General features: G+C 40.9%; 1 protein-coding gene across 1 annotated transcript in view; it reads right to left on the bottom strand.

The window, feature by feature from the left end:
• The window catches only part of SLC9A7 (solute carrier family 9 member A7), a 182921-nt gene extending 177559 nt beyond the window's left edge, over window positions 1–5362 (bottom strand). Inside the window, exon 1 of the mRNA XM_077145215.1 lies at window positions 5019–5362. Within this exon, the coding sequence (XP_077001330.1) occupies window positions 5019–5343 (325 nt within the window). The 5' untranslated portion in view covers window positions 5344–5362. The remainder of the gene's footprint in view (window positions 1–5018) is intronic.
• Between the last annotated feature and the right edge of the window lie 6975 nt (window positions 5363–12337).

The raw sequence follows: 12337 nt of genomic DNA, 5'->3' as shown, positions 1-12337 counted from the left end.
TTTGTCTAAATATTTAAAAAATAGCCTACTAAAAAAGTTAGAAATCTCCCCACTCTCACTGTCTGTTCTAGTTTGCTAGTCGCCAGAATTTAATAAGTTGCTAGTTTACAGTTCTAAGGCTGAGATAATGTCCCAATTAAAGCAAGTCTATAGAAATGTCCAGTCAAAGGCATCCATGGAAAGATACCTTGGTTCAAGAAGGCCGATGAAGTTCAGGGTTTCTCTCTAAAGTGAAAAGACACATGGCGAACACAGTCAGGGCTTCACTTTCTCTCAGGTGGAAGGGCACGTGGCGAACATGGCATCATCTGCTAGCTTTCTTTCCTGGCTTCCTGTTTCATGAAGCTCCCTGGGAGGCATCTTCCTTCTTCATCTCCAAAGGTCGCTGGTTAGTGGACTCATGTCGTTCTTCTGTGCTCTCTCCGAATCTCTCTCTGAATCTCCCAAAATGTTTCCTCTATTATAGGACTTCAGAAACTAATCAAGACCCACCCAAATGAGTGGAGACAAGCCTCTACCTAATACAGTTTAACCACCACTCTTGATTAAATCACAACTCCAGGGAGATGATCTAATTACAGTTTCCAAGATACAATACTGAATAGGGATTAGAAGAAACGGCTGCCTTTACCAAATGGGATTAGGATTAAAACATGGCTTTTCTAGGGTCCATATATCATTTCAAACCAGCACACTGTCTTAATGCATTTTAAAATTACAGCATACCTCTGCTAAGCAAACCTCAAGTAGCAAAGCTTGCCAAAGAATCAGAAAGTCTAAAGAAAGAATGGGAACTAATATTTACTCAGTGCTTTAAGTGTCAGGCACTACAAATTGACCCTTTGACAATATCTCAACAATACAGTAATCCTGTGGAGTGGGTGACATAATCTCCATTTTCCAAAAAAAGAAACTGAGGCTCAGAGAGCTTAACCTCCTTGCCGAATGTTATACACCTTTATAAGTGACAGGATCAGCATTTGAATCCAAGGCTGTCTGGTATTCAAGTAAGGCCACAAGGGGCAGCCCCAAAAACTGGGGCTAAAGTAAAGGGCTCTTAAAAAAATGTTGCACTGGGTTAACCAAGAGATGGAGGTTTCAAAAGGTTTATGCACAAGTTCTAATGTTAATTACATGCCACTGAAAGGAGTCATATGTTCCCATTTCAGACTTCGCCTACTAACCCACTCTCAGCCTGTGCTTAGCAATCCAGCTCCAACACAGCAACAATGAGCCCATGGTCCACAGAACCTGGAGGGGCCAACCAACACATACTTGGAAAGCTGATAGGCGTGGAGGAGAGGGAAGCGAGAAGCAGGTGGTGAGCTAGCATAGCGTACTCAGATATTTTAGCCCCATGACAGTTGTCACAAAAACACTATGGAGGAAGTGGAACTACTGTACACAGAGGAAAGAACCACCGTTAACTGACATAGTTTGTTTATACCACCTTTCCCTGCCTCAAACACTTACTATTTCTGCTGCATAAACATGTTGGGCCTAGTAACTTTAGGATGGCATTTAATCAAATACAGAACTAGACAGCTGGGAGCTCCCTTCCCTGACAAAACAGGTTAGACTGGTGCCAGGCAAGTGCCTTTCTGCACTGCTGTGCAGTTCCAATTGCAGGGTCTGGGAGGCCGCTTTCAACTTCCCTGAAGAGTCAGGCCTGCAATCATCTTTCCTTATAGGTGCCTGGGTCTGCTGTGAGGCAGGAATGCTCATAACTGTCCTATGGTAGGTCGAGGACTTGCATTTTAAATATTAAGCATTCATAGTGCGTCTCTTCTTTTTCTTAGGTTCTTTGCACCCAACCAAGCACTTAAAATGGGACCTATTTGTGCAAACCACTCCTAATGTAACATCAACTATTCCTTGGGGATAAGAAGAAGAAGAAGAAAAAAAAGGAGGCGAGAGGGAGAGGAAAGAAAAACCCCTTCCTTTTTCCCTGTTTTATTTCCATCCCAGGCACAGGGCTCCAGGAGTTCGATAGGTACAATCAACAATTAAAAGGTCACAAAAACCTGATAACATAATGTAATTTAAATAGGGAGAAGTAGGTGTCAAATTTGGTTATTTGAGGAACATCTTCAAATATCATCACAAATGACTCAGAGTGGGGACATGGACACACTATTAGGTGACATACTTCCATAGCAGAAAATTCTAAAAGCACAAAAGGGTACATACAGTGATGTTTCTCTCCCATCCCATCTCACAATCAACCACTGACTCTCTTCCAAGGAAACCAGTGTTATTAGTCTATTGTGTGCCCTTTCAGAGATATTTTATGACTATATCAGCAAATATGTATATATGACATTTTAAATATCAAAGGCGTCTATCTCTGATTAAAATGCTACTTAAATAACATAAAGTACGAGAAATTAAATTTGTTTTTAATTTTCAAAGTACAAGGTTTTTGAAATTCACAGTTGAACTCTTTTCATTCATCAAAATTTACAAATATCTAAAAGTTAAACTGTTTACCTCCAGAAATTAAGTTGGGTACCCAGCACACAGCAGATACGTAAATGTTTCCTTATTTCTTTATGCCCTTTTTTACTCAGAGGCAATAGCACAATTACTCACTTCCTCTGATATGGAGAAACGAAATCTGATTTCTTACCTTCAAAAAAGAGAAGTAAAGTCCTGAAAATCTGCACTGTATTCACACTGTTCAATCACTTTCAAAGTGAATTTTTAAAATTAGAATTTTTAACCCAATACTCTTCAGCATATAATGAATTATTAATTCACCAAATAACATTAAAATTCAGATTTGGGGTGCTTGGAACAAAAGACAAAATATTCTTAACGGAAAGAGAGAAATATTTTTTCACAATTACAGGCAATTCCCATTAAATATTATTTGGCATAATTCAGGACATCACATACTGACAAACCAAACTTCTTAATACATTTAAAAGTAACACTTAAACCCAAAGATATTCAACAAATTTACATGGAAATGCTGAGATAATGTTCAGTTTGCTGAACAATGATCAATTAAACCAGATTTCACTAAACAGCACATTTTAGCATGATCCCATTGACTAAAAGAGTGAGGTGAGTTTAAAAGAGTACACATCAGCAAAGGAAAATTCCACTGTTGTTCTTAGCCTTAAGATGAAAGTGACTGAACTCCTAAGAACATAGTGTACTTATCAGAAAATATATTTTTAAATTCCCATTTACTTTCCATGCACTTGAGCCTGTCAAACCTACCTCCTAAAGTATTTCACATTTTATTTTAATAAACTGGATCTAGGAGCTATAAAATAAAAATATTTTCATGGCTAGCTACATACATATAAAAGCAATCTCCATTTGTATTACGGCTCAGTGTCAATCACCTGAAATAACAACGTGCTTCAATTACTCCCTATCTGCTCAGGAAAGGTCCCAGCTTACCTTCAGCAATCAGTCATTTGTCATTGACTGACAAAAAACAAAGACCTCAAAACGGTCAGGTAACGCAAGACCAACGTTTGTATTTGGGGGAACTATAATTTGCAAAAACCAAACTAAGTTTTAGACCAGGTCCTATTTCATTTTGAAATCTTGTCCCTTACACTGTTTGTCCGAGGGGACCTAGTGGCCATGAGTTCTGGCTGCCGACATACAAACACCAACCATGACAAACAAAGCCAAGGACCAGGGTAATTTTCACATTAAAGATTAAAGTGTCTGCTTTCCATTCTCTATCTGGGAACTCAGGATGGAAAGTGAATGGAGAGATTCCTCCAGTATAAGTGATAAAGTAAAATGTTCCCTATTGGGAACAGTCATGAAGTTAGGCTCACCAATTTCACACGAGGAAGCATACCTTGGCTTTCAACTCCACTGAATTAAATTTAAAAAGAGAATACTTGGCTCCAGTTTGGAGTCATGTGTGTTGGGGGTAGGGGGAGGAGGTAGCAAGGGGGACAGAGGAGGACCATGCACGACTCAGATTATTGCAAACTGACATCCAAGTAATTATGGGAGATTTGAACTGAACACCGGGCATGCATGTAACGCACTGTGCCATTAAATCCAGAAACAGAGTGGCATCAATCCACCCTTCACTACAAAAGAGGGCTGACTCCAGAATTAAAACCATTATTTTCACCCTGCACATACCCAGAAATGAATCTTACATGTTGCATCCATGTTGCAACCTGAAAACTACAAAAGCTCTTCTTCCCTTGGAGAAGGCAAGAAACTGGGTATAACTTCCCACCAGGACATAACAGCAAGAGGCACGCCCATCTCCCAGACTAGGCCTAACACAGGGATGCACCCCAGGGTCCTGGACCATGCTCACCTTTCACAGCACTTCATGCTCAACTGAAAAGCCACCTCTGAATGGAATTCACAGGCTGACTTTATCCACGAACCTTCCTGAAGCCGTAGCTCCCCAGAAGGCATTACTTGGTGAGTGAGGCTGACCCCTCACCCTTGAGCGCCCTGGAGTTTATTAACATGGACTGCAACACGGACGTTAGAAGTGGGTATCCACCCAGGCTGACCATGGACGTGGCGTTCAGCAGGCCCCAGCAGCCCAAGACATGAAACCCTCAATCCCGTCGTTCCTCATCCCAACTGGAGCTGACCCTAGGAAGTCACTCACCTCCCATCCCCGCACACACACTGGGTTTAAATTAACAGGTCGGGGTGGGGGGGAGCCATGGGGTGCGCAACTGAGACAACCCGGTGTATAAAACCAGCCCACCTCAATGCCTTTCATTTTCCTGGGTTCCGGATGAAGGAACGTCAGAATGGGGTGGGATTTTTTTTTAACGGTAGTAGAAAGCCAAAATACGTAGACAGTTGACCTTGGGAACCAACATCGTCGCAGTGGGAGATGGAAAAGAAATGAAACATGTTAGCAAGTGAAGGGGGGGCATGGTGCAGCACTAGAAGAGCACCGACCTGGCCACTCGAGGGGGTGTGGGATGCAGAGGGTGTGGGATGTAGGGGGTGTGGAAAGTGGGAGGTGGGGGTGGGAGTACTGAGGGGTAGGGGGCGCTCACCATAGATCATGGCCAGCCCGGTCTCATGCAAGAAGCGCACCCGGCGGTGCTTGAAGAGCCAGATGGTGAGGATGGTTAGCGTGAGCAGCAGGATGAAGGTGAGCAGGCTCACGCTGTCCTGCCGGTGGCTCTCCTCTGCCTCCTTCTCGGTGGCAAGCTCCTCCATGGCGCTGCTGTCGTCGGCCACCGCCCCAGAGGAGGAGGCCGAGGCCGCGGCGCGCAGACCCCGACCCAGCAACAGCAGCAGCAGCAGCGGAAGCAGCCGCGGCGGCAGCGCCCAGATCGCCAGCCCCGGGCGAGGGCGTGCCGCGTCACCAGGATCCATGGTCCCCGGGCCCGCGGCTCCTCCGCGCCGGGACCAGCAGCACGCGCTGTCCGCGGGTTCCCGCTGCGCCGCCGACCAGCCTAAGTGGCAGCTGCCCGCAGCTCCTCCTCCTGGCGCCGGAGCCCGGGCTGCGCCGGAGTCGCGCGGGGGAGGGGCGCGCGCAGTGCGCAGGATCCCCAAGCACCGCCCCCCGCCCGCGCACCTGTTCGCCCCCCCGCGGCGTCTCACGGCGACACCCGGGTGGGAGTGGTGTCAGCTGCCGTCGTCCATCCGCGGGACGCCGGTCCCTTGTCACCCCGTCCTTGCCTACCTGGCCAGGCCGTTTGGGGTTGCGGGGCTGGTTCCTGGGCAGTCGCCGCCGCGCTTCCTAAATGGGACACCAGAGGTCGTCCGTGCTTGGCAGGAGCGTCAGTTTGGATTCTCTCGCCTAGCTGTAGCGAGTCCTGGATCTGGCGCCACTGAGAAGTGTGTGAACTCAGCTAGTGTGCAGCCGCCAGGGGTCCAGTAAAGTGATGGCTCTGGGGAAAGAGAGGATCCTCGAAGACACATTTACCCTGCCACACTCCTCTATCCTCTCTCTTGTAGTATCTCCCAGCTCTCGGGACTTCCCAGAATCTGCTAGGCTTCATACGAACCTCTGCTGTAGTCTGACCCAAAGTGAGGACCGGATAAGGGGTTGAAATCAGTGGAAAGCGTTCAAATATCTCCTTCATCACCTGGAAAATTGACTTCTTATTATAGACTATACAGCTAACCGTCTTAGGGAAAAGGTTTGAAACAAAACGAACTGAACACTTGCCATTCTAGGTCAGTGTGCTTGGTGGTAGGGGAGAGTTTTCCCTTGTGTCCCTTTTATGTTGACCTCCTGTTAGCCCAGTCTTTGGGTGCTTAAGCAAAGCTCAGCTCTGGACAAAATTACAAAGTGGACTCTGGAGGATAGAGAATATTGGGAAAAAATTCTCAGGAACTGGAGTTTTCAATCCACCTTCTTCCTCTGTCAAGGAAGAAAAGAGATCGAATTATTGACTGAATTCTCATTCCCAGTTCTTAGCACTGTACTCATAGTATTTAATGAACCACCCTGAAATCCATACCGATTGGCCATGTTCTCTCTCCCAGAAGAGTCTGCATTTTTAAGAGGATTCATTGAAGAAGGCAATGCTTAACCAAAAGGAGTAATTAGGAAGAGATGGCATTAGATAGGAAAGATATTTGAACCACTACAGCCTTCCTGCTTCCCCTATAGATGAACACTCTCGTAAGTATGCTAAGTACCTTCTTTACAGCAGAATCTCTTTCATCTAGAGTTTGACTAGCATCTTCCTCTATTCCTCCAGACTATCACCCAGCCCCAGCGAAAACCCAAATACCTTGAAATTCCTTGCACGTTCCCACTGAAATTTCAAGCACTAAATATCTGGATGGCCACAGAACAAGCTGCACAGGAATGGGAAAACTTCATCTAATTTCCAGAGACTCATTAAAAATCCATGTTTGTTGAAAACAGGCCTTATTGATCATAATAATACATCCTCTTGTGTTCTCATGAGTTAACATCAGAATTTCTCTCTATTGCCTACGCTAAGAGCAACTCGGGAACAACCTTAAAGGTACAGGTTTTTAGTATTTGTGGCAGATTTTAGACAACCGTGTATCCAATTTCACATGCTCTTCCAGAACTTTACCAGTCCTCTATAAAGAGGTGGTATCTAGGTTCCCTCTCCTTGAACCTCAGTGGACCTTTGTGACTACTTCAAAGAATAAACTGTTAGAATGGAGATGACACTGCTTCTGAGACTAGGTCATAAAAGGCAACCCAGCTTTTCTCCCACTCCCTCCTCCTCCCTCTCCTTCTCTCCTTTCCCCTCTCTCCACCACTCATTTTGGAGCCCTGAGCTGCCCTATAGAAATCTAGCTAACTTGAGGAGCCATGCTGGAGAAACCACGTAGAGCGACCTCATAGCAATAGACAGAGATTACAGAACAGCCTCACATTTTTTAGTGTTCCATGCCCAACTGCCACACATATGAATGAGTGAGCTATTAAATAATTTCATTCCCAGACACCATCTTACTATAAACACATGTGAAACCCCAAGCATGAACACCTAGCTGAGCCTAGTCAACACCTGAAACTGAAAGGTAATAATAAAATAATTAATGTTATTTTAAGGTACCAAGTTTGAGGTTGATTTGTTCCTCAGCAATAGATAACCAGAAGAGTATACCTTTTTATAAAGCAGTTGCCTCAGGTAGAGTAGGACAGGTCTAGTCCTAATCACAAATATACAACAAAGAAAGCACTCTTATACATATACAGATTTATATATGAAAACTAACCTATTCAATATAGGGATTCTGATTCAGTTAACACACATAATCACCCTCAATCTCTTCTCTCCCACTGAATGCAGTTATAAAACCTGAACAAATTGCATGAAGCAGCTACTTAGAGACTGAAAATTCCCAGCAATTCCACTCCTAGGTGTATACTGTAAAGAATTAAAAACAGGGACTCAAACAGACACTTGTATGCCAAAGTTCATAGCAGCATAATTCACAGTAGCCAAAGGGTGGAAACAAACCAAGTGTCCAACAACAGATGAATTGGTAAACAAAATGTGGTATATCCATACAATGGAATATTATTCAACCATAAAAAGCAATGAATTTATGATACATGTTACAACATGGATGAACCTTGAAAATATTATGCTAACTGAAAGAAGCCAGATACAAAAGGGTAACTATGGTATGATTCAACTTGTACTAGGTATCTAGAATAGACAAATACACAAAGACAGGAAGTACAATAGTGGTTACCAAGAGCTGGGGATAGGGGAAAGGAGGAAGTTGTTACTTAATGAGTACAGAGTTTCTGTTTGGGGATGTTGATAATGTTCTCAAAATAGATAGTAGTAATAGCTACACAACATTGTGCGTGTACTTAATGCTACTGAACTTTTAAAATGGTATATTTACCACAATAAAATAAGGGGAAAATGTTATAATCATAGAAGAGATGATTATCTAGTAATATAAGTCACTGAGCATATAGCATACTTATTAACTTGAAAACAAACAAAACAAAAAAGTAAATTCTAGCAGATTAATTGTGGAGGAACACAAGAATTTGAAGTAAAGCTAAACCAGTAGTATCCACTGGACTGGACCAAGACAGCTGAAAAGCCAGAAATAGGCATTGTCATGGTCAAAGAGAGCTCCAGGAACATCATTAAATAGATTTCCTCCTATTCAGGAAGAGTAGTGTAAATAGCTGATTTTTCTTTCTCTCTTTTTTCCTTTTCTCTGTTCTTTACCATGCCAGCCAATAGATAACCCCACTGCAGTAGCTGAGTCAGCAGTGACAATGAACGGAACAGAGCAGTGCTCTCAAGTGTCTAAAATGCTGGGGGAAAGAAACTTCTCTCTGATGGAGTAGCTGTAGTCCCAAGACATTGAGAAAATTCTCATTGATAATTTTTTTTTTCTCTGTCCTCCTCACGTGTAACCCCAGACATGGGCAAAGTTGCAGCAAGCACCTGACAGAAAGGGTAAATAAAGATCCAACTTTCTTGCCAAAGGACCAAAAAGCGGAACTCCAAGGAATTGGAAAGGGCCAGGGAGATTATGGAGAGGAAGGAGCTCAAAACAACTACTCCATAAAGTTGTTCATGAACTGTAAGTTCATCCCAATCTGCACATGGATCTGATTCTAAACAGCATGCCAAAACCTGTGACAAATGAACTAAGAAACGGATCATCACACAAGTCCTACATTAGCCACTGAATAGAGCACATGTGGGATAGAGTGCAATAGTACTTTAAAAACTGTGAAAATTGAATTGGCTTTGGAGCCACAATCCATAAAAGGCTGGTGGATAGAACTTGTGATGTGAGCCCAACCAGGTCCATTAAAAGCTAAAACAAAAATACAAATATTTCCCATAGAAAGATTAAAATATGACCCAAGTTTCCATAACAAAATATTCAAAATGTCTAAGATAAAACCCAAAATTATTTGACACATGAAGAATCATGAAAATTCTCAACTCGTGTGAAAAGGCAATCAAGAGTTGTTAATGCTGCATTGACACAGATCTTGGAATGATCTGAAAAAGACTCCAACGCTGCTATTATAAAATGCTACAACAATTCATGAACAATCTCGAAATGAATGGAAAGATAGAAAGTCTCAGCAAAAGGGACAGAAGATAAAAAGAGAAGCAAATAGAAATAACCAAAAAATACAATAATTAAATTAAAAAGTGACTTGGTGGGTTTAATAGTAGAATGGAAATGAAAGAGTCAGTAAATTTGAAGATAGGTCAATAGAAATTATCCAATTTGAGCAACAGAGAGAAAAAATTGTGCAGAATCATGAGGGCCTTTCGTGCAAAAGCAAAATGTCTAACATCCATGTCTTTGGAGTCCTAGAAGGAGAGGAGAAAGAGCATAATTCAGGGGGAAAACACATGTGAAGATATAATGATGGAAAATGTTCCAAATTTAGCAAAAATCTTAAACCCTCAGATTTGAGAAACTCAGCAAACCCCAAATAAGATAAACCCAAAAGGATCAATGCCCAGAGATATTATGTTCAGACTACCAAAAAGAAAGACAAAGAAAGTATCCTTAAAGAAGAAAGAGAAAAGCGACACATTATGTATAGGGTAATAATTCAAATGACTATGGATTTCTCATCAGAAAATGGGGAAGGAAGTGCATACTTTAACAGTGCTGAAAGAACTGTCAATCCAAATAATATATCCAGCAAAAATAGCTTTCAGGAATAACAGTTAAATAAAGACATTCTTAGATGAAGGAAAATTGAGAGAATTCATTGCCAGCAACGTGCTATGAAAGCATAGCTGAAGGAAGTGGTCTTCATAAGCTCTTTAAAATATGACTTATGGTTGAAAATTATAACATGATCTAATAGTGTTTTAAATGCATGTAGATGTAACGCACAAACAGCATAAAGGGGAGAATAAAGAGATCTATGTGGTGGTATGGTTTTCTACATTCCACTTGAATTGGTAAAATATTGATTCTAAATAGATAGTGCAAACTTAAGTGTATATATATATATATATATATAAAACCCTAGAATATGCAAAGAGATAAGGTCAGAAACACAATAAATAAATTACAACGAAACACTAAAAACTGATCAAAGAAACCAAAAAAAGAGTCCAGAAAGGGGAAACAGAAGAACAAAAAACAGAGGGAACAAATAAAAAATGATAGACCTAAATCCAAACATATCAATAATTACATTAAATATAAATGGTCTAAACAAATCAATTGAAAGAGATCATCAGATTGAAAAAAAAAACTGGATCCAAAAATGTATGCCTATAAGAAACTCATTTCAAAAGTACTGACATAAGTTGATATAAAGTGAAAAGATGGATATATATATACTGTATAAACACTAATAATAGAGATATGGAGTGACTCTATTAATATTAGACAAGTTAGACCTCATAGCAAATAAAATTGCCAGGGATGAAGAGGGACATTACATAACAATGAATGGTCTATTACCAATAAGACATTACAATCTCTATTAGTTTTACATTGCTGCATAACTAATTACCACAAACTTAGGGGCTTAAAACAAGACACATTTATTATTTCATAGTTTCTGTAGGTCAAAAATCCTGGCATAGTTTAACTGGGTTCTCTGCTTCAGAATTTCACAGGGCTGTGATCCACGTGTCTGCTGAGGCTGCAGTCTCATCATAAACTTGACAATGAAAAGATCCACTTCCAAACTCATTGAGGTTTTTGGCAGAATTCATTTTCTTTCAGCAGTATGAAGGGGTCAGGAATTTTTTCTGGTCATCCATTGGAGAGCATGCTCAGATATGAGAGGCCACCTGCAGTTCCTGAAGGCTACCTGAAGTTCCTTGCTGTGTAGGCTTCTTTAATATAGCTGGTTACTTCATCAACCCAATAAAGACAATCTCTCACTCCAGTCTGCTAAAATGAAATCTTATATAATGCAGTGTAATTACAGGGGTGACATCCAATCATCTTTGCCATATAATGTAGTCTAATCAAGGGAGTAGCATCCCGTCAGCTTCACCATGTTTTACTGATTAGAAGGATGTCTCAGACCTGCTCTTATTCAACAGAAGGGAATTACACAAAGGCATGAACATCAAGAGGTGGAGTTCATTGGAAGTTATCTTAGTGACTTCCTGCCACACAATCCTAAATGCATATGCATCTAATACCAGAGCTTCAAAATACATGAAGCAAAAACTGGCAGAATTTAGAGGATAAATAGACATGTCCACAATTATATTTGGAGACTTTTCAATACTTCTGTCTCAGTAATAGATACAACTAGTAGACATATAATTATCAAGGATATAGAAGACCTAAACAATGTCATCAAACAACTGGATCTAATTGTCATTTATAGCACACTTCACCCAACAATAGCAGAATACACATTCTCTTCAAATGTACGTAGACCATTTACCAAGCTAAACCATATCCTGGGACAGAAAACAAACCTCAACAAATTTAAAAGAATTGAAGCCAGAATAGGTTGTTCTCTCATGAAAATGGAATTAAACTAAAAATCAATAAGAGAAAGATAACAGAAATATCTCCACGTACTTGGAAATAAAATAACATACTTATAAATAATCCATGGGTCAAAGAAGAAGTCTCAAGGGAAATTAGAAGATATTTTAACTGATGGAAAATAAAATTACAAGATGTCAAAATTGTGATATGCAGCTAAAGAATAGCTCGGAGGAAAATTTATACCATTTAATACTTATATTAGAAAACAAAAAAAGGTCTCAAATCAACACTCTAAGCTTTCACCTTAAGAAACCAGTAAAGAAGAACAAATAAATGCAAAGTAAGCAGAAGGAAATAATGATAAGAGCAGGAATCAATCCAATTGAAAACAAATCTTTGAAATCAAAAGGTGGGTCTTTGAATAGATCAGTAAAGTTGCTAACTTTCT

Source organism: Tamandua tetradactyla, chromosome X, assembly GCF_023851605.1.
Source record: "Tamandua tetradactyla isolate mTamTet1 chromosome X, mTamTet1.pri, whole genome shotgun sequence".
Lineage (NCBI taxonomy): Eukaryota > Metazoa > Chordata > Mammalia > Pilosa > Myrmecophagidae > Tamandua > Tamandua tetradactyla.
The sequence above is the reverse complement of the archived record's forward strand: the minus strand, read 5'-3'. Positions and strand labels throughout refer to the sequence as shown.